General features: G+C 37.8%; 2 protein-coding genes and 1 pseudogene across 2 annotated transcripts; 2 read left to right on the forward strand and 1 right to left on the reverse strand.

Annotated features, from left to right (window-relative positions):
- Nucleotides 1-1,136: 1,136 nt before the first annotated feature.
- Nucleotides 1,137-2,697, reverse strand: LOC147910851 (uncharacterized). The gene has a single exon (XM_087407756.1). It carries the CDS (start codon nucleotides 2,693-2,695, stop codon nucleotides 1,994-1,996), a length of 702 nt encoding a protein of 233 aa, XP_087263882.1. The 5' UTR covers nucleotides 2,696-2,697; the 3' UTR covers nucleotides 1,137-1,993.
- A 10,778-nt stretch (nucleotides 2,698-13,475) lies between these two features.
- On the forward strand, nucleotides 13,476-13,988 carry LOC147910852 (protein GVQW3-like). The gene has a single exon (XM_087411701.1). The coding sequence runs from the start codon at nucleotides 13,476-13,478 to the stop codon at nucleotides 13,986-13,988; it is 513 nt and encodes a 170-aa protein (XP_087267827.1).
- A 671-nt stretch (nucleotides 13,989-14,659) lies between these two features.
- On the forward strand, nucleotides 14,660-23,405 carry LOC105143696 (uncharacterized; annotated as a pseudogene).
- Nucleotides 23,406-24,566: the final 1,161 nt, after the last annotated feature.

Raw genomic sequence — 24,566 nt, forward strand, 5'->3', positions numbered from 1 at the left:
TATACAAGAAACAATAACTCTCAATGGGTAACCTTCTTTATGTATCTTAGTTAGGCCGTAAGCTCTAGGTGTAACACCATCAGAAGTAAGCAGAGAAGTAAGTACGGTATGTCAACTCGTTGATAAATTGATCCCGCTTCCATTTCACTAAAAAAGCGCGTAAGTCTCGCGTTAATTTCTTACTAGGATCTTTATCCACTAAGGCGTAAGTACTTGTGTCCGAGAAAATCTCCTCCATCCTCGAAACGTAGGAGTCTTTGTTTAGAGCAACAGTGACGTTACCCTTATCGGCGTTAGTAATTAGTATATTGGGGTGGTCATTGATAAACCTCTTTGTAGTGCGCAACCAGTTCAAAATTAATTTGTCGGTGGATGTAGGAGAAGGAAAATTATTTTGGAATCTATTAAAGATTGGAAGGGAATTATGTCTGACAGAATTAATAATGTTATTCGGACGACCAGTGATATTACTTTCTATATATTTGATAAATTCAATTAAGGTACTGTCTTTATTGTACTTGTTGATAGGAAGTCCGAATTTTTCGTCAAGTTGCAAGAGGTAACGAACCTCTAAGGGAACGTCAATGTCGCTCAAATTGACAAACTATTTTTCTCGTAACGAGTCTAAAGGAGAAGCCCCATCAAAACCGTCGGGAGCAATAGTTATTATTTTTTTCCCCCTTCCCTTTCTAGTTTTCCATTTCAACCTTCTTGTCTTTATATGTCGTACTTTATATCTTAGCTTCTTAGAGAGACGATCAATTTCGATTCCAATCGCATTGTCTAATCAATAATACATCATTTCGACACACACATAAGGTATTTATTGTGAATTTATTTGTTCTAAACTCATCACACATATACAATGCATGTCGGCGGTTTACTCTTTTTTTCTTATGTGCTTGTCTTATAATATCAAAGATAATTTTTGCCTCTTTCTTTTAATTTTGACTTATTATTTACGACTTATTTTGTACTTTTCTTTTATTGTTTGCGACTCGATTTGTACTTTTCTTATTATTTTTATTTACTTCTACCGTTAATTTATTATTACAATTTGTGCGAGAATGCACCGCGCGGAAAGATTCGAGTGAGAGAATGGCACACAGTTGATATGATACACGACAGTAAAGAGAACTCCGTTTCTTTGTAATTTAACAAAAGAAAGAATTTTCTTTAATATGCACAGTTACAAATTCAAAAAATGTAATTAATTAAATATTAGATTAACAGAATATTAAATGCGGTCACCTTTTCCAAATATAATTTGGAATCACGGTAATGGAAAATCTCGGCGATTTTCTCGGCACTTTTCGAAAAGATTCGTTTTATAACGGTTTCACTAAGCGGTTAGCACGGCGGTTTTTACAAAGCGATATAGTAGCGATACTATGACTCTAAGACCTCTAAGAACTTTTGGACTCTAAGGAGGAGGACGGCGAGATCGAAGCATTTATTGTTTTCGGCCTGAGCTTTCTTTTTTGAAAAATCCAATAAAATTTTGCCACAATCGTAATTATTACGTGGCATTAGGTGTACAAAATTGATTGGCGCTTTGGATTCTTTTCTAACGACGTTTAACGTAACAGTCATGCGCGACAGAAAATCCGTGCGTGGGATTGGTGACAGCGCGTGACGTATTCGTCGGAGCGCGGCGCTCGCGTGCGCGAATTGAATTGTTCTAGAACTTTCGAGTGTCCGTTACCGATAACGACAACTTGTTTGCGTGTAACGAATTGTTTTAAAAAGAACAAAGAACGACGAATCGCTTGCTTTTCTTTCGAATTACCGATCTCAAACATTCCCGCCCGCCTCGTCATCTCCGTGACGATATATGTATAAAGTTACGCATTGAGATTACAATAAAAAAAAACAGTAAACGCGTACATAAGACAAGCGATACAATGCAATGATTCCGTGGAAGAGCTTGAACTGTAAACGAGCGTTATATGACAAATAACATTGAAGCAATGATTTACGAAAGTACACGCGATCAATTCAAGCTCTCCTTTACATTTGATGCATTAGCGTGCGAGATAAACGCGTTAGCCTCTTCTGGCAATAAAACTAATTTGACCAAAGGACGAGTTAATTCGGATGAGGCGGTTTTGACTGTGACCACTCGCACCACGCCGTCGTCTCCAGGATGTAGCTGCGTGATCCGCGCCAGAGGCCACTTATTTGGCGGTGAGAGCTCGGAGCGAATGATGCATAGCGATCCAATGCGTGGTGGCGAAGCGTCCTTGGTCCATTTCGGTCTGGTAGCCAGAGTGTGTAAGTACTCGCGTGACCATCTCTGCCAGAAGTGGTCTCGCATTCGCTGGATAAGTTGCCACCTGGAAAGCAAATTTTCCTTCTTGTCCGACAAGGAAGGCTCAGGAATGGCCAGCAGTGGTGCCCCGATGAGCAGGTGACCTGGTGTCAGAGCCGTGAGGTCGTCGGAGTCGTCTGAGAGGGCATGCATGGGCCGGGAGTTCAGGCATGCCTCCACTTGTGCGAGCAGGGTGCTCATTTCCTCGAAGGTGAGCCTGGTTTCGCCGATGGTTCGGCGCAGGTGATACTTGGCGGATTTCACGGCCGCCTCCCAGAGTCCACCAAAATGTGGTGCCGAAGGGGGATTAAAGTGCCAATGGATCCCCTCTGATGTAGCGACGTGTGCGATCTTTCGTCCTTCTGACGAGGAGGCTCGGAGCATCTCTCGAAGTTGCCGATCGGCGCCTGAAAAATTGGTGCCGCAATCGGAGTAGATGTCCGTGCACAGTCCTCGGCGAGATGTGAATCGACGGAGAGCAGCCAGAAAGGCGTCGGTGGTGTAAGCTGAAACAGCCTCGAGATGAACGGCCTTGGAGCTAAAACAAATGAAAACCACGATGAACGCTTTGTGAGCGCTGTGCCCACGCCCTTTGCTCGTCCTGATGAAGATAGGCCCGGCGTAGTCGATGCCCACGTGAAGAAATGATCGTGCAGGAGTCACTCTTCCTGGAGGAAGGTTTCCCATTCTCGGTTGCGGAGTGACAGCCCTCCACCGTGTGCATGTCACGCACTGATGCAGCCATCGCTTGACCTCCGCTCGGCCTTGTGGAATCCAGAACCGGAGGCGAAGCAATCCCAGGGTCAGCTAAACTCCTCCGTGGAGAGTACGGCGATGGTAGGCTTCCACCAGCAGGCGAGTGAGCCATGACCTTGGAGGCACAATGATAGGATGTCGCTCGTCGAAAGACAGCGCTGCGTGCTTGAGGCGTCCTCCGACTCGCAGGACTCCGTGTTCGTCCATGTACGGGCTGAGGGTTCGCAGATGGCTGGATCTGGCAAGATCGCATTTGTTTTCGACAGCTGTCCTCTCCTCCTGATAATGCCGTGACTACACTACGCGAATTCATTGGAGGAGTACTGCGTCGAGTTCGGCTGGGAGAAGTGCTGACCCGTGGAGTTGATCGTCCACAGAACCGACTGAGCGATTGCGATGACGCCAACGCAAGCACCAGGAAGTCACTCTGAGTAATTGGTGAAGTGACCCTGAGCAGTTCTTCCGGCTCGTGGTTGCTCCTGATGACTGCCGCGAGTGTGGTGACCCGTTGCTCCGGTACGTCCTTGATGGGCTTCAGATTGATGCTTAGCCATTGCGTCGGATTCCCGCACAACCATGTGGGACCCGTCCACCACAAGGGATGGCTGAGGAGCTCGCGTGGTGTTAGTCCCCGGGAGGCACAGTCGGCAGGGTTGTCTTTGCCCAGGACGTGACGCCATTGAGCCTCTGGAAGTTGCTGCTGGATTTGTGATACTCTGTTGGTTACGTATGTTTTCCAGCGAGAGGAGTGACCTCGAATCCAGTGTAATGTGACCTTGGAGTCTGACCACAAGATCACTGGCGTTGCAGCTAAGTTTAGCACAGAGCGCGTGTGCACGAGTACACTTGAATGTAAGGCGGCGGCGCAGAGTTCGAGTCGCGGGAGAGAAACAAATTTGATCGGCGCGACCTTGCTTTTGGCTGTCAATAATCGAGTCTTTGTTTGGTTGTTTGCGGTGATGCGGAGGTACACCACAGCGGCGTAACTCTTTCGGACGCGTCTGCGAAGCCGTGTAATTCGAGCTGAGAGCTCGTGTCGCCGGTGCCGAGCCAGCGGCCGACTCTGAGCGTCTCAAGCAGTGGAAGTTCTTCCTTGAGCCGCTTCCACTTTCCAGCGATGGTTGACGGCAATGGTGTGTCTCACTCTAGCTGCTGCAGCCAGGCCGACTGTATAAGAATTTTAGCTTGAATGGTTACTGGAGCCAGCCATCCGAGCGGGTCGAAGAGTCGAGCGGTCTCCAACAGCAGACTTCTCTTGGTGAACGCGACGACGGTGCGAGGAGGAACAGAGAAGGCGAATTCGTCCCTGGTTGGATACCAGCGCAATCCCAGCGTTGCGTGGTTCTCTTGTTCCCACGACCGCGAGTCTCTGGTGAGACAGTACTCAGACGGAATGTCGTGGAAGCAGCTCCTGGCAGTTGGCGGCCCACTTTCGGAGAGAGAACCCGCCCGCCATGCAGAGGTTGCGGAGCTCGACTTGGAGCGCGATAGCGTCGTCTTTATAATGCGCTCCGGTTACGACATCGTCGACGTAGCAGTCGTGTCGTAAAGCATTCGCGCCGCGAGGAAAACGCGGTCCGTCGTCATCGGCGAGTTGACGCAGCGTGCGAATGGCGAGAAATGGCGCGCAAGCGAGACCGTAAGTAACGGTCTTCAACGTAAACTCGCGTATAGGTTCGTCGATGCTGTGGCGCCAAAGTATGCATTGATGCCGATGATCGTCGGGGTGCACAAGAATCTGCCGATACATTTTTTCAATGTCGGCCACTAGCGCGTACCGATGCCACCGCCACCGCAGAAGTACGTTCGCGAGGGGTGGCAGCAGGTTAGCCCCCACTAGCAGATGAGTATTGAGTGACTCACCTGACATTGTACGCTGCGATCCGTTAAAGACGACCCTGAGCTTCGTCGTGATGCTGGATTCTCGGAGGACGCCGTGATGCGGAAGGTAGCACCGATCTTCGCTGGAATTCGGAGGTTCTGGCGCCAATTCCATGTGACCTTGGTCCTCGTAGTCCTTCAGGAAGTCTCGGTAGAGATCGCCGAATCGTGCGTTCTCTTTCACAGCGTCGCTCCATGGCGACTCACGTGCTTACCCTTGTATAGGACGCATTGAGAAGACTCGATGTGTTTCTTGACGTGATGCGACTTGGCAGATCGCGACGGGTTGTCAGAGACCTTGATCGATTTTGGTTTGGCGGCTTTGAGAGTACGTGCCCTTTTGTTTATGAAGTTCATCAGCTCTTTAAGAGTGGGCATGTCGCTCGAGGCGCTTGAGAGTGACTCCCACTCCAGACGAGTTCTTGGATCGAAGAGCTCGACGACAAAATGATTTAGTAGATCGAAGCCATGAGAGTCGATAGGCCTGTCAATGCTCTCCTGGCCGTTGACTATCCTGGTCATGGCGTTGAAGATGCGGTTGAGCTCCTCCTCAGTTTCGATCTTCATCTTAGCCACGGCGGTAAACTTGGAGAAATTTGAGCGTGATAACTCTCTCTTATTTTCGTACTGCTCGCTCAGCAGCTCCCATGCGCGTGGATAGTTGTCTTCGGTCATTGCTAACGGTCGAATCAGTTCCTCAGCAGGACCCTCCAGACAAGTTTTCAGGTAATGAAATTTCTCGATTGCTGAGATTGATGAATTGTTTCCGACAATGGATTGGAAGAGGTCTCGGAATGTAGGCCAGTCTTCGAATGCGCCAGAGAAAGAACTAATCTTGAGGCGAGGCAGCGACGGTTTTCCGGAAGACACATTACCTTCTGTTTTGGAAGCTGAACTCGGTTCCTTCGCCATGAGTTTCGTCCGGTAATCGTTCAGCAGGCCGCGCTGCAGCACGTACGTGTTTTCGGCGGAATCGGCAAATTGAGACGTGTTGTACTCACTCTGATCGTAGGCGTCCTTATAATGAACTTGAATAAGATCGTGTTGCTTTTCGAATTTCGTCCACATCTGGTCGAGAAGCGCCAAGCGCGTTTCGACATTGTGGAGGGTGATGTTGGCCGTCCCCAATTTCTTCAAATTGGTTATTGACCATGGTCATGCGACCATGAATGTCGCTCTGGGAGGTCAGCAAGGCGGTTATTTCGTCACTCATGCTTTCTTTTCAGCACTAGCAAACTGAACGCGATGCACTCGACACTGCGGATACCGGCGAGAATCCGGCTCGAAGGACCAGAAAATGTGCGAGAATGCATCGCGCGGAAAGATTCGAGTGAGAGAACGGCACACGGTTGATATGATACACGACAGTAAAGAGAACTCCGTTTCTTTGTAATTTAACAAAAGATTTTCTTTAATATGCACAGTTACAAATTCAAAAAATATAATTAATTAAATATTAGATTAACAGAATATTAAATGCAGTCACCTTTTCCAAATATAATTTGGAATCACGGTAATGGAAAATCTCGGCGATTTTCTCGGCACTTCTCGAAAAGATTCGTTTTATAACGGTTTCACTAAGCGGTTAGCACGGCGGTTTTTACAAAGCGATATAGTAGCGATACTACAGGGTGGGCCATCTATTGGTACGTTTTTAAAAATGCGATCAAATGAGCATACATTGATATTTTTTATTAATTTTTTTTTTGTTGTGAAGCTAAAAGTATCCGCGTCAAGAATGAAAAACGATTTCGTTCATGTGGCTCCCTCTACTGGCCTTACAGTATGCCATTCGGTCACCCCAATTATTAATGACATTTTGGACTACCTCGGCGCCAATTTCACTCAAAACAGTCGTAATATAATGTCATCCACTAACATCCCTTTCTCACGAACTTTCCTCACCAATTTGCGTATAGCTCCTTCGGTGGGTGCTCTATCACGACCCATATTTCTTTTCAAAATTCGTACAGTTTCGGCGACACAGCACTGACTTTGAAAATAAGTTTTTAAAATTTCAAAACGCTCTTCAAGAGAAAACATGTTGTTTCGTGCCGCGGACGGTATGACTAATAAACTGTCAAAATTTCGGGTCTGTAGCTCGTTCGGTGTTGCCATACGACGAAATTCAAAAACGTACCAATAGATGGCCCACCCTGTATGACTCTAAGACCTCTAAGAACTTTTGGACTCTAAGAAGGAGGACGGCGAGATCGAAGCATTTATTGTTTTCGGCCTGAGCTTTCTTTTTTGAAAAATCCAATAAAATTTTGCCACAATCGTAATTATTACGTGGCATTAGGTGTACAAAATTGATTGGCGCTTTGGATTCTTTTCTAACGACGTTTAACGTAACAGTCATGCGCGACAGAAAATCCGTGCGTGGGATTGGTGACAGCGCGTGACGTATTCGTCGGAGCGCGGCGCTCGCGTGCGCGAATTGAATTGTTCTAGAACTTTCGAGTGTCTGTTACCGGTAACGACAACTTGTTTGCGTGTAACGAATTGTTTTAAAAAGAACAAAGAACGACGAATCGCTTGCTTTTCTTTCGAATTACCGATCTCAAACACAATTTATACTTGCTAACAGAAACATGTTCGTCCTTATACACATATACGGTTCGGAAGAGCACATTTTTGTCAACTATAACCGTTTGTTTGATTTCCTCTCAATTTGGAGCGAGCTTTATAGTTAATTTGCGTCCGAATGCGAATTTTACTTAATTTCTTATGTTTTTATCTACGTTATAACTCTATTGTTAATTACCGTTGTTAATTTATTTGTCACACTAATTTATTTGTCACATTGAAAATGATCCAACTAGGATCGAAACGTTTGTTTTGTTCACCTTCTGATTGTCAAATTATATTTTACGTTTTTAATTTTAAGACATAGTTTTATTTCAATTTTTTTAACTATTTATACAGTTTGTCAATTTATGTTTTAGGCTCGTAGCCCTTTTTCCTCTTATTTAGATTACTTATCTGAAATATCTGATAAATTTTTTATATTTCTCTATCCTTTTTGTCATGTAGCTTACATATCGTATTTAATTAATTTCAATCTAGTCATATTTTATCAAAATCAATAATATTCTATCGCATTTTTGGTTTGTAAATTTCAGATTATTTACCTGATATATTTGATTTTCTATATTTCTCTATCGTTTTTGTCGCACGGCTTAGATATCGTTTTTAATCAATTTCTATCTGATCATGTTTCATTATAATTAATAGTATTGTATTGTTAATATTCTTGAGACTTTCACGGATGCTTCCTATATAAAGATTATGCGTTTCGCGGGTTTCCAGATCTATTCTTGGAATACCAATGTTTCGTGAACCTTGTAGTTCACTTCATTAGGGCGAGAAGCAGCCTATATAGATATTGAGCTGTTCCTCCGGGTCGTTCCTTTTTATATTACACTACTTGTTGAGGTGGTAAGGGGAAAAGAAGAGAATTGTGGGGTGGGGAGGAAGGTGGGGGAATCGGTCAGTCTTCAATAACCGAGAGAATGGTTTTCCATATTTTATTTATGTTGTAGCCGTTATCTCTATTTAGATTGTTAGAGTATTTTTGTATCTCTATGGCTTCTCTATACTTTCTTGAAAAGTATGTAATGTTGGCTATTGTAATCGTTTTGTCAAACAGTATTTGATGTCTTGTTTCGATGTTGTGTTCTGATAATGTTGATTTCATGACGTGTTTTAGCCTGACATCACGTTGGGGCATTTTGAGAAAGAGGCTCTCAGAAAAACACTCAAAAAACCAGAAATTTGATTCCATTATGTAGACGAGACATTCGTGATATGGAGACACGGCAGAGCCGAACCCCATAAATTCTTTATTTTTCTTAACAATTAACATCCAAATATTCGCTTCACTATAGACATAGAGGAAAACAAAAATCTTTCTTTCCTAGATGTTCTTTTCTCTAAAAAAACTGACAGTACCTTAAACCATCAAGTATATAGAAAACCAACACACACAGATAGACCTACATGCGGAGTCGTACCACCACCCAGCACAAAAACAGCAATCAATTCACTTGTACATACATTTCACCATCTCTAACAAAGAACATCTATAGAACTCAATCACTTAAAATTAGCCTTACAGAAAAATGGACACGACAAAAAAGACATAATCAAAACAATCAATAAATATGCAAACAAGACAACGGTCTCTGACATACAATCAGACGAAAGGATCCTATCCATTCTTCCATAAGTCAAAGGAACAACAAATCGGATTAGCAGAATATTAAACAAACAATATCTGAACTATCTTCAAACCACTCAAAAAGATAGGACAAATTCTAAGAAATCCTAAAGATCAAAGATCTCCCCTCAGCTCCGCAGGAGTACAAAATATCTTGTTCCTGTGAGCAAGTATACATTGGAGAAACTAGTATACATGGGAGAAATGACCTACGGATAAAGGGACACCAACATGATGTCAGGCTAAAACACGTGACACAATCAGCATTATCAGAACATAACATCAAAACAGGACATCAAATACTGTTTGACAAAACGACCACAATAGCCAACATCATATTTTCCAAGAAAGTATAGAGAAGCCATAGAGATACAAAAACACCTTAACAATCTAAATATAGAGATAATGGCTACAATATAAATAAAATATGGAAAACCATTCTCTCGGTTATTGAAGACTGATCGATTCCCCCACCTTTCCCCTCCCCCACCACAATTCTCTTCTTTTCCCCTTACCACTCCAACAAGTAGCGTAATATAAAAAGGAACTCGGAGGAACAGCTCAGTATCAGGCTGCTCCTTGCCCTGATGAAATAGACTGCAAGGTTCACGAAACGTTGGCATTCCAAGAATGGATCTGGACACGGAGGAAACGCATAATCTTTATATAGTATTGTATTGTTTTAACCGTAAATTTCATATTATTTTTAAAAAAAAGCTTTTTATATTATTAAAATACAGTTATTATTTTCTATTAATCTTTTGTAGAATTCATTTATATTTTCACATGCAATTTATTAATTACAATTATGCATCGGAAATTTACAATTTTTGAAAACGTATATTGGAATCGACGGAATTCGAACCTAAGACCTACGAGGTGATAGTTTAGCACTCTAACGCTGAGCTATAATCGCACGCTTGTCTGGATACTTTAGCATGTGATAGTAGAGACAATGTGATTATAGAAACATTTCTGAATTAAGTTACATAGATTCTTATAAACATTGTATCACGTTTATCACATACCTTAAGTATCGTTTTTAATCTCAAATTTTAGATTACTTACCTGATATAAATTTTCTGTATTTCTCTATCATTTTCATCATATAGCTTAATTAGTTTTTAAATTTCTATCTGATCACGTTTTATGAAAAGTAATAATTAATAACATCTTATCGTGTTTTTGAATTGTAAATTTCAGATTACTTATCTAAAATATTTGATAGAGTTTTTATACTTCTGTATCATTTTCGTCAGCTCAAATATCGTTTTCAATCAATTTCTATCTTTTTATTTATTTTCTATCTTTTATTTTCAATCTTTTTTCTTTCTGACCAAGTTCTATCAAAATTAATAATATTCTTTCGTGTTTTGCTTTGTATAATAAATTTTAGAATCTGAAATTTACGATTTAAGATATGATAGAATATAATTAATTTTAATAAAACACACGACCAAAATAATTGATTAAAACCGACATTTAAGTTGTATAATAAAAACGATACAGAAATAAAGAAAATATGTCACGTACTTTAAACGAGTTATCTGAATTTTATGATTCAAAAACATGACTATATTATTAATTATATTATAATAAGCATATTATTAATTATAATGCAACATGACTAGATAGAAATAGATTCAAAACATCTAAGCTATATGACGAAAACGATAAACAAATATTGAAAATTTATTTAATATAGTAGGGACATTTATTTAATATAGGGACATTTTTGGATTAAATTGTATAAGTTTATGCAAACATCATTTTGTTTATTTCTTATTAAATTAGATAATGATCTAAGTGACACATTATATTGCCAACGATTGAGTACGATAATTTTTCTATAATATCTATCTTATTCAAACATATAGAAGACGTTTTCAGATTAAATTATATAGGTTCATATAAATATTCTTTCGTTTATTTCTTATTATTTCAGACAATGCAATGACCTATATGACACATTGTCGCTAATAATAGAATACGATAATTTTTCTATAATATCTGTCTTATTCAAACATATAGGAGTGTATTAGGATTAAATTGTATTGGTTCATATAAACATTCTTTCGTTATTTCTTATTAAATCAGATAATGTAAGGATCATATAAAGAAGCTTGTGATCTCTTATAAATATTCTAGCGTTTATTTAATATAAAATATAAAATGATAGAAATTTATAACTTTTCCATCTGTCGTGATTTTAATGTCCGATAGATACGATAAATTCTGAAAAATTATATAGGATTCCTATCAGATTTCTATAAATTTCTACCGTTTTTTATTAAATTTTTTAAGCAGGGATATTACAAGAAATTTGTAATGATAAGAAGAGATTTATTAATGTCTTCACTGGAGTAACTGGCAAATTTCACCATAGCAAGATATTTACATTACCCTTCATAAGCAAAAATATTAGTGATATATGTCAAAATGGAAAGTATCATTTGTTAGGCGATAGTGCTTACCCAATAAGGGAATATCTTTTAACACCTTACAAAAATTATGGAAATCTTATTCGATCGCAAAAAATATACAATAAAAAACTTTGTGGAACTAGAGTGCGCATCGAAAATACATTTGGCTTGCTAAAGTCACAATTTCGTCAGTTAATGGAATTACAATTTCACGATGTCAAAAAAATGTCAAAATTTATAATTTCGTGTTGTGTATTGCACAATTTATGTATTGATTTGAAGATTTCATTCGATCTAGAATTAATAAACAAATTCGATGATGAAATGTTTCATATCAATGATTTTCAAGTTTTGGGAGAAATAGAATTAAAAAGAAAAGGAGAGCAGAAGAGAAATGAAATATGATACCATCATAATGGTAAATAGTAAATAAGTTATTTTGTTTAATTCAGAGGAAAATCTGTACATTTTATAAAAAATAAAAACAAAAATGAAACAATATCTATTACTTGTTGAATGTTTTTATATTTATAGTTCCTGTATCTAAATTTTTTTTCCATTGTACTTACATTCCTATTAATACCTCAATTCTATTATTAATACCTCATCTGTATAATATTAAGATTAGAAACAAGACCGTTTATGTTAAATAACATTACATTCCTATTATAATACCTCAATTCTATTATTAATATCTCAATCTGTATAATATTAAGATTAGAAACAAGACTGTTTATGTTAAATAACATTACTTTAAATACGAAGCGCCACTATGGTCTGAATGTTGAGATGTTGAACTATTATATATATTCATATAAATGAATTAATTTCAGAAATAATAATTGCGTGATATGGTTGTCGGACTTTCAACGCAATCAATCTGAAATATTAATAATCTCCTCAAATTTCCCAAATTAATCTAAAAAACTGTAATAAACTTATTGCGAAAAATATAATGCGTAACTCTCTATACATTATTGCGAAGAATATTGCTAAGGTCTCGGTAGTCTAAAGGCTTAGGACGCTTGCACGGAATGCAATCAATCAATCTGAAATATTAATAATCTCGAATTTCCCAAATCAATCTTAAAGGTTTAGCTCGCACAGAATGCAAGAGATCCGCGTTTGATTCCCGACTGAGGCAATATTTTTCGCAATAAGTTTATTAGAGATTAAGTTTATTACAGATAAGTTTTTTAAGATTAATTTGGGAAATTTGGGGAGATTGCCTTCTTATTTCGTTTCATGATGGTCTTATACTGATTTTCGCATTGCAAAGATGTTTTGGACACACCAAGAATATTTTTTAAGTCCGTTGCTATTTTCTCCCACATAATTTTCTTTGTTTTAAATTGTTTCATCGGACCAATCATAATCATACTGACATAATTATATTTATCTAGGAGTGTAATTTTGTTTCACCTTCACTCCATTCTACTAAACTTAAAATATTTATGTTATTAGATCTTCATTACGTATAATGTCTATTACATTTTATTTATTTAGTTCAACATAACGGAAACGCACGAACTAAATAAGAATTCGTAAACACAGTATGTCCTTTTCCTACACACACACATATATATATATATATATATATATATATATATATATACAGGGTCCATTGTAAAAGTAATGCGCATGATTTTATTGTGACGCGAATATCCATCGCAGCGGGGTAAAATGGGTCGGGAAATGTGGTGGGGGATCTGCCCTTCCAAGGCAGCCGGTCGCCAGTTTGCTCCGAGCAGTCTGAATGGAAAGACGTGCCTCCGCGTGAAGTGTGTTTTTCGACTTTGTAACACGACGCAATAGAGCGTTCGCTTGAACAGCGATCAAGTTTTGCGTGCGACTTGGAAAGAATGCAACCGAAACATTCCAGATGCTTCAAGAGGCCTTCAAGGACGACTGCATTTCAAGGTCACAGTCCAGGAGGTGGCACAAGGCGTTCAAGGTCGCCGATGAACCCCGTTCTGGACGCCCAACAACGGTCAGAACCGACAAAAACGTGAATCGTGTGTGCGAAGTTTTGCGTTCCGACCGTCGATTGAGCATCCAGTACATCGCTGATACTCTAAACATGTCCACATTTGCGGTACATGGGATAGTGACGGAGAATCTGCAAATGCGCAAGGTCTGCGCGAAGCTTGTGCCGAAAGTGTTGACGGAAGACCAGAAAGAACTTCGAGTTTCGCGCTGTCAAGAATTGTTGGATTTGATTCAAAATGAGCCGGACTTTCTTAACTCTATCGTAACCGGAGACGAATCTTGGATGTTCGAGTACGACCCAGAATCGAAAAGGCAGAGCAGCGAGTGGCACTCAAAATCATCCCCCCGCCAAGAAAGCGCGAATGAGCAAGTCTCGCATCAAAACGATGCTCATTGTCTTTTTTGACGTCCGAGGAATCGTCCATTTTGAGTTTGTACCGCAGGGAGAAACTGTCAACTCAGCCTTCTATCTGGAGGTGCTCAAGAGATTGAAACGCCGGCTCGCGCGCGTGAGGGCTGACATCAAAGACGCGATCAAGCTCCACCATGACAATGCCCCCAGCCACACGGCCTTCATCGTTGCTAACTACCTGGCCCGGAGCAACACCCCGGTGGTCCCCCAGCCCCCTTACAGTCCCGACTTGGCTCCGTGCGACTTTTTTTTGTTTCCCCGTCTGAAGAGAGAGCTGAAAGGAAAGCATTGGGAGTCCGTGGAAAACATCCAAAAGCATGTTACAACATTCGTAAGAGACATTCCCGTCGAGGAGTTTCAGCGTGCCTTCCAGGCGTGGCAGATACGTCTCCGCAAGTGTATTGATTCAGGGGGAGAGTATTTTGAAGAATTTTGAGCATTTCTACCACTACGATCAATAAATCTATTTTTCCCAGAAAATGCGCATTACTTTTATAATGGACCCTGTATATATATATATATATATATATATATATATATATACATATTTGTATATATATATATATTGTATATACATATATATATATATATATATATATATATTTGAAATCTACATATATATTGTTGAAAGTTTAAAATGCAATACCCAATTTTTTTTCGCACATATTATTGAAAATCTATTGTTGCTGTAAATTAAACATATATATGTAGATTTCAAAAATAACGAATGCTATATTAAGTATATGATATGCGAAACGGTTAGACGGAAAAAAAGAATATTGAATTGTACTATATATGGAATTTTTCCCATTAGAAACAATAATATACAATATAAATTAAATATAAGGAATTAAAACGCAATTATTAATGGACAATAAGATTAATCGCAATTAAAGTATTGGTACAAATATTTAAAAAATCATTACTTTTAGAAATATAATAAATCAAATATATGTATGTACAAATTATTTCTAATCATCCGCAATCGGAACAAACTGCAATAATTCCTATACAGCACATTTTATCCGAAGGATGTTCAAATGACCTTCTGAAATTGTTCCACAAGGACGTCCTGAAGCTATCCCCAAGGATATCCTGAAAATAATGTCCTAAGAATGATTTTAGGATATCTAGTGGAGGGATGAATGTCCTTAAAATGTCCAAGATGTCTTGGGACATATTCAGGATGATCCTGAGAATGTCTTGTGCTGCTAGGGTCTATTTCTGAATTTTCTTGCAATTCCTGAACACTGCTACATTTAGATTGGAATTCAAAATTGTCAGTTTCTGCATCTGCATGATCGCAATTAATATGATTCATTATAGTATTATATGATCCAATAATTCCACAGAAACTGCACACGTCCAGTTTTTCCATCCTCTAATCCTAATGAAAAATATAAAATCAAATTTAGTAAAAAATTAAAGATTAGATTAATAAAATTTGTTTTGCCATTTTGCGTGTAATTTATAGCAAATGTATACAATTATTGATAAATATGTACATATATGATATTCTTGATATCTTATATATTATTTAATTACATATAGTTAAAAATCATTACTTAAAGTTATGAACATGAGATGTCGATTATTTTTCTGCGTATTTTTCTTTCTGCAGTCTAGTTAAGTTTATGGTGTAAGAAACAAGGTGTGCTCATTCCTCGGACGCGTTTTCATCACGTTCTGCGCAGGAGAAGCGTGACAAGATTCCGTCATCTTTAAAATTACCATTGGCTCATTAACAACGATAATTGAAAGTATGATACAGAGATTATATAATGTTTCGGAACAGTCTTTGTAGTATTTCGGAGCGTTTATATGTTAAAATGTCATCGTGTGCAGTAAAAAAGTGCAAAAACAATTCGCGAAATACCAAAGATATTGGTATAAGGTATTTTTCATTTCCAAAAAAAGATAAAATGATAGAAAAATGGAAAGTGTTGTGTAAAGAAAACGTAGATCCAAAAATCGGTATGTATTAATACCTACAGATTAATAAAATATGAAATAAAATTACTTATAAACAATTAATTATTTTCTATAAGAAGCGTGAACACCTGTACATAGGATCTTAATGTGAAAACATCCGTTAAAAACAATGTCTTTTAATAACAAAATATAATAAACATATAGATGTTTTGGCCTTCTATTAGATCATCGATTTTTAATATCTTTATAATAAATAAGTTAAAATTATTTCAAATTGATATCTCTTATAACATGTCGTTAAAATTAAAATTAATTCTGCCATGTTTTCTTCACATATGTCATTGAATATTTTAGAAGTCAAAATCACACGCTCATATGAAGTTGATTGTCGAAATTGACGCTATTCTGTAACTCGTAACGCAAATTTTGTTACCATTATGACACTGCTACGCAGCTTTTTTATCATGGTAAACAATAACGAAACTTGGGAGTTAGAATAGGATTATTGAACTGAATATTTTCACATAAAGATCCTGTGCAGGTTTTCATGTTCTTTACAGAAAATAATAGATGAATAAAATACACAATTGAAAAAATACATTATTTATAATTTATTTATATAGCTCGTGTTTGTTCCAAACACTTTGATCTTTCGCAATATAGGGATACTTCGTGGTTACGAATATTGCCTGCTTATAGCCCTGTGAAAAATAGGAAACTAAAACCAGATGCAATTCCAATGGAATTTGTAGAGGAGACTCAGGCAAATGTGGAGAATGATTTGGGTATTTATATATATATATGTGACACTGATTCACTTTTAAAGAGTACTATGTGTTCTACGTAATAACATATTGAATACTCTTACAGGAACAGATGTTGCGACACATTGTACACAATTTGCTGCAGATTGTACTACATTGAGTTCTGTGAGTCCAGTTGCGTCGAGGTCAGAGAATTGTTGCATTATCGTACTCTACAAAGAAATGCTCTTCAAGTCTAATTGCATTGAGCTCAGTGAGTTCTGTCGCATCGTGCTCTAGAAATGATAATTTTGGTATGTTTTTTTTCTTATATATATTTATATATATATATATATACCGAATGTCTCAGAGCACCCTTTTAAAAGGTAGGGATGTGTTTGTACAAAAAAATGGTTCAGACAAAATTTGCAGGATTTCGGGAGATCTATCTGATGGTGACCTTGAATTTGACCTTGAGGTCGACCTTGGGCATAACTCAAGGTCAAAGTACCGTTTTACAAATGTAAACCTTTATTCATGACATCACAAATGAAAATAGCGGAAAATTTTACGTCCGAATACGTTATCAAGCCTAGGTCAAAATTACCCTTAGAGGTCATGTGGAAGTCAAGTTACTTTTAGAGCACCCGTACCAACCTTCTAAAAGATATGGATGTGTTTGTACAAAAAATAGTTCAAACAATACTAGGTATTTACATAGCTATGATGCATCCATCTGCTGGTGAATTTGAATTCTACCTTTAGATTCATTTGTAGTCGTGTACATCGATTTTTAAAGATTCCTAATTATCAAGATCTTGAACAGTCGATGCCGCCTGTGTCAGCGTTACCCAAGATGTACCACGTGGAGGTCACAAGGTCGGACTTACACCTCGTCGGGGTGCTTTTTTAAGGTGGTTCCCCTTGCCGTCACCTTTGTTCGTACGCATGTGTTCAGTCTAGATTTTCGAAGTGTCCTCCACGTGCATGTATGCAGGCTGTTATTCTTCGTTGAAAATCATCCGTCACCCGACGAATTTCGATAGGATCTAGAGACTGAATGACTTCTCGAATTCTGTTCTTCATGTCTTCTGAAGTCGTAGGTCGTTCGCGGTATACGAGGTCTTTTATTCTTCCCCACAAATAAAAATCCAAAATTGTAAGATCCGGTGATCGTGGTGGCCAGTTATGTGGACCATATTTACCTATCCATTGGCCGCGAAATATGCGGTTCAGTTGTTGACGAGCAATGACAGACGTGTGGACATCCATCCTGTTGAAACCACATATTTAGTTGAAGTGGAATATCTTCAAGTAAACGTGGGAGTTCGTTTTCGAGTAAATCGACTAAACTGAATTAAACTACACTAAACTAAACTAAACTGAACTGAACTGAACTCAACTAAACTGAACTGAACTAAACTTACTTGTTTGTTTTGCTTTTCTCCCTTTGCTCGCTTAAGAGTTTTATAAACTGTCGGTTTTTTTTTAGGTGCGTTTTATACCGCATTCGTGCAATGTTTTCAGTCGTTTGCAACGGCAGATAATTCAAAAAGGTATCGTCCAACCGGATTATAATAAAGGAATGCAAATTCATCGTCCGCTTCGTGCAGTACGCACGGCACCTGATATAATTGCTTCTGCTCTTGTAAATCCTACCGATTCTTTAAGAAGACGAGAAAGAGATAGTGGAATAAGTAGAAGCACTATCAGTAGAATTTTGCGAGAAAATTCATTTCATCCATATCGAATGTCACTTCACCAGGCCATGACATTGGACGATCATAGACAAAGACTGATATTCTGTAATTGGATTACTCAACAATTACCTACTTTCCATAGAAGTATCTTGTTTTCTGATGAGTGCACCTTCAAAAGTGACGGCGAAGTGAACACACATAATCTCCGTTATTGGGCGCAAGAGAATCCACATTGGTATCGAGAAATCGATCATCAACGTATCTGGAAAGTCAATGTTTGGTGCGGAATTGTTGATACGCATATCGTCGGACCATTTTTCTTTGAAGAAAATCTAAATCGTTTTCTGTATGTCGATTTACTCGAAAACGAACTCCCACGTTTACTTGAAGATATTCCACTTCAACTATGTCTAAATATGTGGTTTCAACAGGATGGATGTCCAGCCCACACATCTGTCATTGCTCGTCAATAACTGAACCGCATATTTCGCGGCCAATGGATAGGTAAATATGGTTCACATAACTGGCCACCACGATCACCGGATCTTACAATTTTGGATTTTTATTTGTGGGGAAGAATAAAAGACCTCGTATACCGCGAACGACCTACGACTTCAGAAGACATGAAGAACAGAATTCGAGAAGCCATTCAGTCTCTAGATCCTGTCGAAATTCGTCGAGTGACGGATGATTTTCAACGAAGAATAACAGCCTGCATACATGCACGTGGAGGACACTTCGAAAATCTAGACTGAACACATGCGTACGAACAAAGGTGACGGCAAGGGGAACCACCTTAAAAAAGCACCCCGACGAGGTGTAAGTCCGACCTTGTGACCTCCATGTGGTACATCTTGGGTAACGCTGACACAGGCGGCATCGACTGTTCAAGATCTTGATAATTAGGAATCTTTAAAAATCGATGTACACGACTACAAATGAATCTAAAGGTAGAATTCAAATTCACCAGCAGATGGATGCATCATAGCTATGTAAATACCTAGTATTGTTTGAACTATTTTTTGTACAAACACATCCATATCTTTTAGAAGGTTGATACGGGTGCTCTAAAAGTAACTTGACCTCCACATGACCTCTAAGGGTAATTTTGACTTAGGCTTGATAACGTATTCGGACGTAAAATTTTCCGCTATTTTCATTTGTGATGTCATGAATAAGGGTTTACATTTGTAAAACGGTACTTTGACCTTGAGTTATGCCCAAGGTCGACCTCAAGGTCAAATTCAAGGTCACCATCAGATAGATCTCCCGAAATCCTGCAAATTTTGTCTGAACCATTTTTTTGTACAAACACATCCCTACCTTTTAAAAGGGTGATACGTGTGCTCTGAGACACCCTGTATATATATATATATATTTTTCTTTTTTTTAGTTTTATGTTATTTAGTTACATTTTGATTAAAGTTTCAAAACATTCCAAAAATTACATATTTTGTAATAATTAATAATTTATATATTGTATAATCAATAATGTTGAAATTAAAATTTATACTTTCCACGGAAATGTATTATATACATAAGTATATATAAATAATTATATACATAATATTATATACATAAGTATTATATACATACTTTAAATTTCTGGACAAATATTATTACTATTTTAAATATTAATTTTTTAATATTGTGAATATACCTAATTGTAATTATTAATTTTCTAATATGTTTCTCTATCGTAAAGTTCATCGCAAGTTTCTTATGCTAAAATACAACAGCTGATATAGGAAAATGTAGAATTACTTTTGAAAAATAAAATTCTTCAACAATAACTGGCTCGGAAGAATAAACTTTTTAAAAAAGAGATGAAGAAAAAGTTCCAAGATATGTTAGTCCTTTTCTTCTCGCCAGATTAAATCAAGATGATCTTGAATCCTATGCAAAAAATGAGTCATTAGTCTTCGGAAGATATTGTAGCTACAATATCTTTAAGGAGTGTAAGTCCGAAAGTTTACAGATATTTGAGGAAAACGAAAAAAAATCAGCAGTAGTGTAATTATAATACATTGTAGATATTCATGAGAACGTTTATATTCATAATTAAACTTATTTTGTAACAACTATAATTATTAATCATTACCTTTATTTATAACAACATAATTAATTATTTATAACAACATATTAAGTAGTGTAATGCATCTATTTTGTATTTGCACTTTATATTTTAGATTCATTAACTGTAAAAATAAATGAATAAATTACCGTCGATAGAAGTTCTTATGATTTTATATTTATGCATGCAACTTTATTTGTTATAGATATTAATTCATTTACTTATTCCCTTACATTACAAGAATTGGCATTACTAAATCAAGTTGAATAATTAGGAAATGCTATTGACATTACTCAAGAAGAGGGACTTAAATATATTGTCGGTTACGCGACATCTAAATTTGCAAACAAGTATAATCATTTAGGCACAACTGAAATGATAGTTAATCCACAAAATGACTAGACTACATTTTAAAAGAAAGATTAATAAATCCTTCTTCTGAATTATTGGAAGTAGCAAAAATAATGAACAAAGAATTTCAAAATTATTATGGGAACTTCATTCAGAAGAGTCCAGGGATTTTTAAAATAATTGCAAATAAAATAGAAGAAAAAATAACAAATATGATAATATTACGAGAAGTATTATTATGTTTAATTTGTACGCGAACTTACATTAGAGTGCGAATAATTAACAAACAAATTTCGACTGAAAATCACAAAAGAAAACATAACAAAAAAATATCTATATTTACAAACCGTAAAGTTACTACCAAATAATTTTAATATATAATATATTTATATTTTTTTACATATATATTTATTGTCTGTTACTTTTGTTTACATTTATGTTTGTATTATCAAAACACATTTATAATAAATATTTATATACATTCTTTAAGAACTTGCTCAACTTTCTTCAAATATTTTATAAGATGGCGGAAACTTGTCACGCTTTCTTATTGGTCAATAGAATGTGCCTGCGTATAAGCGCACCTTATTTCTTATATCATCAAGTCCTTAATCTTACAACTCGAAATGGTACTTTAGCTTTAGCACTGAAAATCTTGGCATGTTCTTTTGAACTTGCACGTTCTTGCACGTGTTCTTGTGAACTTTTGAACGTGCAACTTATGGAAACCAATGCAATAGATTGCACTTCAGTGCAACCTATGGAACTCGTCCAGTGTTGGTGTGAATTGAGTGCGCACTAACTTTTTCCTAATCAAAAACGCTATAATAGTAACTAACTAGGCAACTAAAAAAACCGCATATCACATACCGCCTATTTCTTCCGCTGATATTATATGGAGTGCGGTTTGTGCGCGATTTGCGGCACGGGCTAGTAACAAACATTATTATACACTGCTATGCACTTTTTAATGGAATTAATTGATTTAAATGCAATTATTAAGTAAATCTATTAAAAAAATAAGAGTACTGTTAAGTGTGCATAAAAATAAGTTAATATATTTATTTCATTTTTCCGGTTTTCCTTTCTCTCTCTCTTTCTCTCTCTCTCTCTCTCTCTCTCTCTCCTCTCCCCCCTCTCTCTCTCTCTCTCTCTCTGATGTCATGGCGTTCTGCGTGAGGACCTTTTGTAAGCCTTAGCAGTAAATTTTAGTTAGCGCTCAGTAAAATTAATAATCACTTTATTTCACTTTTAATTCACTACGAAATCGACATCGGTTACTGCTCATGTCGTTAGATAATTGCTCGTACCGTCAGATAAACGCTTATATTGTAAATTTTTTAGTTTTTCGTATTCTAATCTAGTAATGCGATACCGATATCCAAGCTGTAGTTCCAACGGAACGCACGCAATTACGTCTCTACTCTTTCGAATTTCAAACATTCATTTGAGTCTATATTAAATCATCTTATGGCTTGTGAGTCAGAAAAAAATGAATAACATTTCTTTGTGAACTTAGTGATTTCCCGCCAATTTTCCTTCGTCTCGCTATTAGTTAGCCATGCTTCATCGGCGCCTAGACACACTCAGTGCCACATTGGACATAGCAATCACAACATAGATTGGTGATCTCGATGTGATTGCGTCGCGTTCCGTTTAACCTAACGCGCGTCCTAACGAGCCGCAGACATGGTTAGTGATTCAGGCGATCAGGGCAGCGGTGCATCATCGCGTATAATTGAAGTGCCTGCGCTTGCGCGAGGCGGAATCAGATCCACGCCTGGAAATCGAAGCCAAACTTATTTGTTTGTATAGAATAGAAGTTCAATTCAAATAGAAGTTCAATTCCTCACCACGAGTATAACTGTAGATGAGACGAAATACAATTACATGATATAATGCCTTGACGATGATTCCTTGACCGAAGTTAGCGATATCGTGCTTAATCCGCCCGCGACGGATAGATACGCCGCGCTCAAACACAGATTAGTTAAGAGTTTTACGGATAGCATCGAAAAGAAACTACGTAAGTTATTAAATGACATTGATCTAGGTGGACGGACCACCGTCCGTCGCAATTGCTCTGTCAGAGAGATCTCGCGCAAAATGGCGTGTCAGAGGAAGTGCTTAAATCTTTATGGCTACAGCACCTATCACAATAAGTGCAGGTTATATTAACAGCTACCAAGCACGAACTCAAAGAGCTATCGCAACTAGCAGACCGAATAACAGATGTGCTACCCGTTGGCGTTAAGACGTAGCAGTTACACCGACCCAACTCGACGGATTCGCAAATATTCGCGCTTCTAGATCGGATGGAGAAATTGGAAACTCGTTTATCACGTAGCAAGTCACAAGCATCGCGGAATTCTTGTCGCAGAAACTGTTTAAGATCACAATCGAAGAGCAAGCCCTGCTGGTATTATCGACACTTTGACATAAAGTTACCAAGTGTACGCAACTCTGCAGCTGGAAGCCAGCGAAACAGGAAAATTAGAGGCTGAACTATCCCCGATGGCAGATAATTTGGCCGTGGCAGTTCGCCGTTTCATAGTCAGAAACCGTGTCACCGGCATTAAATTTTTGGTGAACACTGGAGCGGATGTCTCGACCATTCCCGTCTCAAGACGCGATCGTATTCACATTAGCGATCGGGTACTCTACCGCTACATTAAAAGGTAGAAAATACCGATACATTAAAAGAAAATATTAGATGTACAAATAAGTTTCCGCCGTTTTTTATCAAAAATTAAGCATTTATTGTGAAAGAACGATACATAATGTTTTATTGATGTAAGTCAAAATGTAAGTGCAAGTTCTTTTTGCGTTTGGCACGAATCTTCATTCAATAATGAAGCTTCCAATTCCGCGTCTTCGTACACTTTCGGCCTTTCGCTACGTTCTTTGTCTTCGACGTCAAATTTACCGTTCTTAAATTTTTGAAACCATTCACGACAACTTCTCTTACTTAAGGCAGCCTCACTATATGCTTCTACAAGCAATCGATGAGTCTTAGCTGCAGATTTCTTCAAATTAAAGAAGTAAATCAAAAGTTCCCGCAAATGACGCTTATTCGGCTCAAAACTCGGCATTTTTGCACAAAAAAAAATATATGATGCTGATGCAAAATCGCTAGTATTTCAAGGTTATGTTGTTGACAGATGTCCAACCTTACGATATAATGTTTTACATCAGACAATTTTAACCATAGCTTGCTAGTGGCGCCGTCTTTTGTCAAATGGCGGAAACTTATTTGTACACTTAATATTATTTGAAAAATGCTGCTCGTGAAAAAGATCGTCAACGAAAATTCAGACAAAAACATCCCGACCTAAAAAAATTGTACAACAGAAAAGTGCAACGTAAAACGTGGCGAAAAATCTATCGTACAAAGATGGAAGACGATCAAGAAATTGAAGGAAAAATTCAATACTGTTCGATCTTAGCAGAAGTGTTTCAACTTTCCAAAACGCTTAGAGTTATATATTTGATTGATGTCGAGGAAAATTAAGAAACCGCCAGTATGTTCTCGATTGGAAGTCGAACAGATATTCAAGTGGTACGTAATAGCAAAAAAATCGTATGTCAGTGCAGCAAGAAAAGTGTTTTCGTATTTGATACTGCTGAAGCTGCTATTGTGATTCAATGAATATGAGACTTTGAAATATTCAAAAAGATCGAATTAGAAGTCTTTGTGACTCATCCAAACATACTTCATTTTCCGAAGCGTACTTTTATGAAACTGCTTACGAGCAAAGGAAAAAGTTGAGCA

This window comes from Acromyrmex echinatior, chromosome 1 (assembly GCF_024713525.1).
Source record: "Acromyrmex echinatior isolate Ae372 chromosome 1, ASM2471352v2, whole genome shotgun sequence".
Lineage (NCBI taxonomy): Eukaryota > Metazoa > Arthropoda > Insecta > Hymenoptera > Formicidae > Acromyrmex > Acromyrmex echinatior.